The sequence below is a fragment of the Argentina silus genome (assembly GCF_951799395.1).
Source record: "Argentina silus genome assembly, chromosome: 19".
NCBI lineage: Eukaryota > Metazoa > Chordata > Actinopteri > Argentiniformes > Argentinidae > Argentina > Argentina silus.
Window position 1 is genome coordinate 2,858,556 of NC_139673.1, and position 5,181 is coordinate 2,863,736.

The 5,181-nt window shown below is 50.8% G+C and overlaps 1 protein-coding gene across 1 annotated transcript; it reads right to left on the reverse strand.

Annotated features, from left to right (window-relative positions):
- Window positions 1-1,138: 1,138 nt before the first annotated feature.
- LOC310819814 (E3 ubiquitin-protein ligase RNF182) lies at window positions 1,139-1,879 on the reverse strand (the record flags this gene model as incomplete). The annotated part of the gene is made up of 1 exon (XM_083691210.1): window positions 1,139-1,879. One exon carries the CDS (start codon window positions 1,877-1,879, stop codon window positions 1,139-1,141), a length of 741 nt encoding a protein of 246 aa, XP_083547336.1.
- Window positions 1,880-5,181: the final 3,302 nt, after the last annotated feature.

A 5,181-nucleotide genomic window follows, 5' to 3' on the forward strand; every position in this document is an offset into this window, starting at 1 on the left:
CATCCCCTGTGTGCAGTCCTTGTCCCATTCCATAGCTAGTTAGTCTGGTGGCACGAAGCCAAGAGCCGGGGTCCTCAGAGCTGTGAACATTATCAGTGAGACTCACAGTAGCAGTGGGAGGGAAGGAGATAGGGAGAGGGGGAGAGAGAGAGAGAGAGAGAAAAGAGTTGGGAAGAGGAAGAGAAAAATAGGGGAGATGAGAGAGAGAGAGAGAAAGATAGAGAGGAGGAAGAGGAGAAACTGAGAGTGAGAGAGAGGAGTGGACGTAGGGGTAGAGAGAGAGAGAGAGAGAGAGAGAGAGAGAGAGAAAGATAGAGAGGAGGAAGAGGGGAAACTGAGAGTGAGAAAGAGGAGTGGACGGAGAGGTAGAGAGAGAGAAAGAGTGCAAGGAGCAGAGGAGAGAGAAGAAGGAGAGAGGGCCTAAATCTGGACAGAACAGAACACAACACATCACATGACCCAGGGGATTACTGGCACGCAAGAGGAGGTCCTGTTGATCCTCCCTGCTCACGCACAGAAACACGAAACAATGACTACGGTACACACCAAAGTGCGTGTTCCCAGGCTAGGTTACTCTTTAAGAGTGCTCAGTGGTTTTAAATCCTGGTCTACGGCACAGTCTTAGGTGAGAGACAACTCATATTAAGCTTGTTTGATCCCCGAAACAAGGGAGGGGGAAGAGACAGACAGAGAGAGCTTCAAAGGCAGCTCGAGACCTCCTATGTAGCTGAGCTTATTTTCCCCCCACAGAGTCTTTGATGAAATGTTCTAGAGGTCAAAATAGTCCCAGTCTTTCCCACAGGGCTACAAGGCCTGTATGCCTTCTACTGTAGGTCCCCTCCCCTCCCCTCCCCTCCCCTCCCCCCAACCCCTTCACCACCAACAACACCAACCCCACCACCACCCCCAACCCCTTCACCACCAACAACACCAACCCCACCACCACCCCCAACCCCACTCACCCCAACAACAGTCAGTCAGGCCCTGGTGAAGCAGTCAGTCAGGCCCTGGTGGAACAGTCAGTCAGGCCCTGGTGGAGCAGTCAGTCAGGCCCTGGTGGAGCAGTCAGTCAGGCCCTGGTGGAGCAGTCAGTCAGGCCCTGGTGGAACAGTCAGTCAGGCCCTGGTGGAGCAGTCAGTCAGGCCCTGGTGGAACAGTCACACATGCCCTGACAGAGGCACTGGCAGAAGCCGTATACCAGACACACAGTCAGGCTAGAGGGCACCAGGCTCACGCACACTATCCCCAGGGTGACCCGCTGGATGACCAGCAGGTAGATGCCCAGCGGCAGCGAGCCGAAGTAGAAGAACCCCAGCAGCCACACCAGGATGCGGGGCACGTGGTTGCAGAACTTGGACAGGGCGTCCTGGTCGGCGGGGCCGTTGGACGTCACCGACACCGAGTCCAGGCTCTGCTCGGCGTAGTAGTCGGAGCTGCCGTTGCGGCTCGGCGAGCGCTGCGACCCCGACGTGTCCCGCTGCACCTCCATGATGGTGATGACCAGGCAGTTGGAGGAGTCGTGGGAGGGGCTGGAGGAGGACAGGCTCTTGGGCGTCAGGACCACCTCCTTGCTGTTGTCGGAGCTCCAGGACTTGTCCCGGGTGGCCAGGCGGGACATGATGTTGGAGTCGTCCGGCAGGCCCGACACCTCGTACTCCGTGACCTCCGTCTCGTGGCGGCAGAAGGGGCAGGAGATGCAGCCCGAGCCGTCGCCCATGTCCAGGATCTTGTTGAGGCAGCGGGCACACACGCGGTGCAGGCAGTCCAGGATCTTAGGCTTGCGGTTGTGGGCATTGTACCGCTGGTAGCAGATCTTACACTCCAGCTCATCTGTCGGGGGCCTCTCCTCCTTCTCCGGTTCAGGCTGAGGGCAGCTCATCTTTGCCTCATGCTCTGTAGGGGGGCAGAGGGGTGGGGTCAGGGCGAGGGAGGGGGGGGGGGGGGAGGAGAGGAGAGAGAGAGGATGTTTATCATGGGGAGAAAAACATCCAATATCATTCATATTCACTACATCCCTTCATCGAATCCAGCCTTCAGCATCGCTCATCGCTCACCGAAATATGCGCTGTACCCTGCTTTGCTCTCAGAGTTCAGACCCGTTCATATGCTGTTGCTTTCCCATGCCCCTCTCCTCTGTCCAGATGAATTTCGATGCATCGGCCGACCGATTGATCCGTACAAGACACTATTTATACCGTACTAGGCAGAGTGGTGCAGACTGGACTGGAGTATATCCTGGTGAATCCATCAGAGAGACTTAACAACAGAGCAACATCAGGTCTTTGTTGACTGCAGTATTCTGTTCTACTGACTTGTTCACGATGTTAAAAACACAGTAGGGAGCTGCTGCTGCTGCTGTTGTTGTTGTTGTATGCTGTTGATGCGCAGGACTCTCTCTCTCTCTCTTTCTCTCTCTCTCTTTCTCTCCTCTCTCTCTCTATCTCTCTTTTTCTCTCTCTCTCTCGCTTGTCTTCTCTTTCTCTCCTCTTCTCTCCCTCTCTTTCTCTCCTCTCTCTCTCTCTCTCTATCTCTCTCTTTCTCTCTCTCTCTCTCTCTTGTCTTCTCTTTCTCTCCTCTCTCTCTCTCCCTCTCTCTCTGTCTCTCTCTCTCTTTCTCCGTCTCTCTCTCATGAATATCTGCTGCATACGCACGGCTACTAAAGGTCAGAAAGTTTCTTATCACGGGTCTGTGTTTGCAGCCTGTTTCTGCCTTTGATGAATGAATGTTTTGACATCTGTGTCTTGGTGTGAAAGGCGTGGGTAGAGAACAAGCTCTCCTATTGGCCTGTGGGCATACATACATATAGCATGGATATATATATAGCATACATATAGCATATAGCATATAGCATACATATAGCATGGATGCATTCATATCAGAACAACATTTCACTCAGCACCCACGTGAATCTTCCACAATAATGGATTATGTTAATCCATCCTGTTAGTTATCAGTCCTCTTTCTACATGTCCTTTTTATCGACCTGTCCTTTCTTTTGTGGTCTTGGAGGTAGAGAGAGAGAGAGAGAGAGAGAGAGAGAGAGAGAGAGAGAGAGAGAGAGAGGTAGAGAGAGAGGTAGAGAGAGAGGTAGAGAGAGAGAGAGAGAGAGAGAGAGAGAGAGAGAGGTAGAGAGAGAGAGAGAGAGAGAGAGAGAGAGGTAAGAGAGAGAGAGGTAGAGAGAGAGAGAGAGAGAGAGGTAGAGAGAGAGAGGTAGAGAGAGAGGTAGAGGTAGAGAGAGAGAGAGAGGTGAGAGAGAGAGAGAGAGAGGTAGAGAGAGAGAGATAGAGAGAGGTAGAGAGAGAGGTAGAGAGAGAGAGAGAGAGAGAGAGAACTGGTGTTTTATCTCTGTCAAACGCTGGACTAATGACTATGCAGAGGCCCATTCACTGTTCTGTTCTGTTTGGAGTACATGTTTTGATCAACAGCCTGGCTTTGTTCCTCTTTAATTGTGTCTACTGGGCGCCAGAGGTTCCCTAATCTCAGTGCGCTAATTGAATCAAATTGAACTGCAGATAATGCCAGATAATGCAGATAATGTCTTCCCTGTTTCATCCACAATAAGAGGCTTTCAAGACAAACAGCCGAGACGGTAGTAAGAATGAGAGTTGTGTTACTGTACTGGAACAGGACCTGAAGCGTGTGTTACTATGACAGGTTGCAGGGCAGAACCAGGCTGTGTTACTATAACAGGTTGCAGGGCAGAACCAGGCTGTGTTACTATAACAGGTTGCAGGGCAGAACCAGGCTGTGTTACTATAACAGGTTGCAGGGCAGAACCAGGCTGTGTTACTATAACAGGTTGCAGGGCAGAACCAGGCTGAAATGAAGCTGAGTAACATGACAACTGCCTCCTGCCTTCGCTGCTGACTTGAATTCTGTGTGTACTCCAGAGAGAGAGAGAGAGAGAGAGAGAGAGAGAGAGAGAGAGAGAGAGACAGAGAGAGAGACAGAGAGAGAGACAGAGAGAGAGAGAGAGAGACAGAGAGAGAGAGAGAGAGAGAGAGAGAGAGGGAGAGAGAGAGGGAGAGAGAGAGAGAGAGACAGAGAGAGAGAGAGAGAGAGAGAGGGAGAGAGAGACAGAGAGAGAGAGAGAGAGAGGGAGAGAGAGAGAGAGAGAGAGACATGACAGATTCAGATTGACAGAGTCAGAGTGCCAATCAGTCTCTCAGAGTTGTGTTCCCACCACTGGTTTAATGGTGCTGTAGCAGTGTGAGTTACAGGGCAGGCTGTCATGTTAGCGGCGTTTATTTACCACATTTCTCTTCCTTTCCTTCAGTGTTTATGATGTGTTTCTTATGGGTGTGTTTATTGTGTGTGTGTGTGCATGTGTGTGCATGTATGTGTGTGTGTGCGTGTGTGTGTGGCGTGTGTGTGTGCGTGTGTGTGTGTCTGTCTGTGTGTCTGTGTGTGTGTGTGTGTGTGTGTGTGTGTGTGTGTGTGCGCGCTTGAGTGTGTGTGTTCAATTTCGTCTGTGCTACACAGGTCATAACAAAATGGTCAGGTTCAAACATGTCCAGTATAAACAGCTCTGTGTGGAGGAGAACATGATTCATCCTCCTCAGGAGCTGGACTACTGTATATTGCCGGAGCCACTGCTGCATTACAATGAGCCCATACTCCGATTTCCACCTCCACCAGCCTCCCCTGATATAAAAATCCTTTACAGACCAACTGTAACCCTAACCCTAACCCTAACCCTAGCCCATCCTCCGATTTCCACCTCCACCAGCCTCCCCTGATATAAAAATCCTTTACAGACCAACTGTACTTTGTCTGACATAGAAGGACCTAAACTCTACAAAGACAAATGGTTCTCGGTCAACAGTTGAGTCGGTAAAATGGTAAAATGTAAACGTTGGAGATGATTTCCTTGTGTCAGATCAGCGGTAGAGTGTTCTTTGAGATCAGCGGTAGAGTGTTCTTTGAGATCAGCGGTAGAGTGTTCTTTGAGATTAGCGGTAGAGTGTTCTTTGAAGAGGAGTGTCTATTCTAAGCTGTTCTAAGCTGTTCTAGGGGTGGTGTGCTACTTTAGAAAACCCAATTCCCATTACGCTTGTTAGCTATTCTGTCATAAATGATTAAATACACACACACACACGCGCATGCACGCACACACACACGCATGCACGCACACACACACACACACATGCACACACACACGCACACACACGTGCGCGCGCA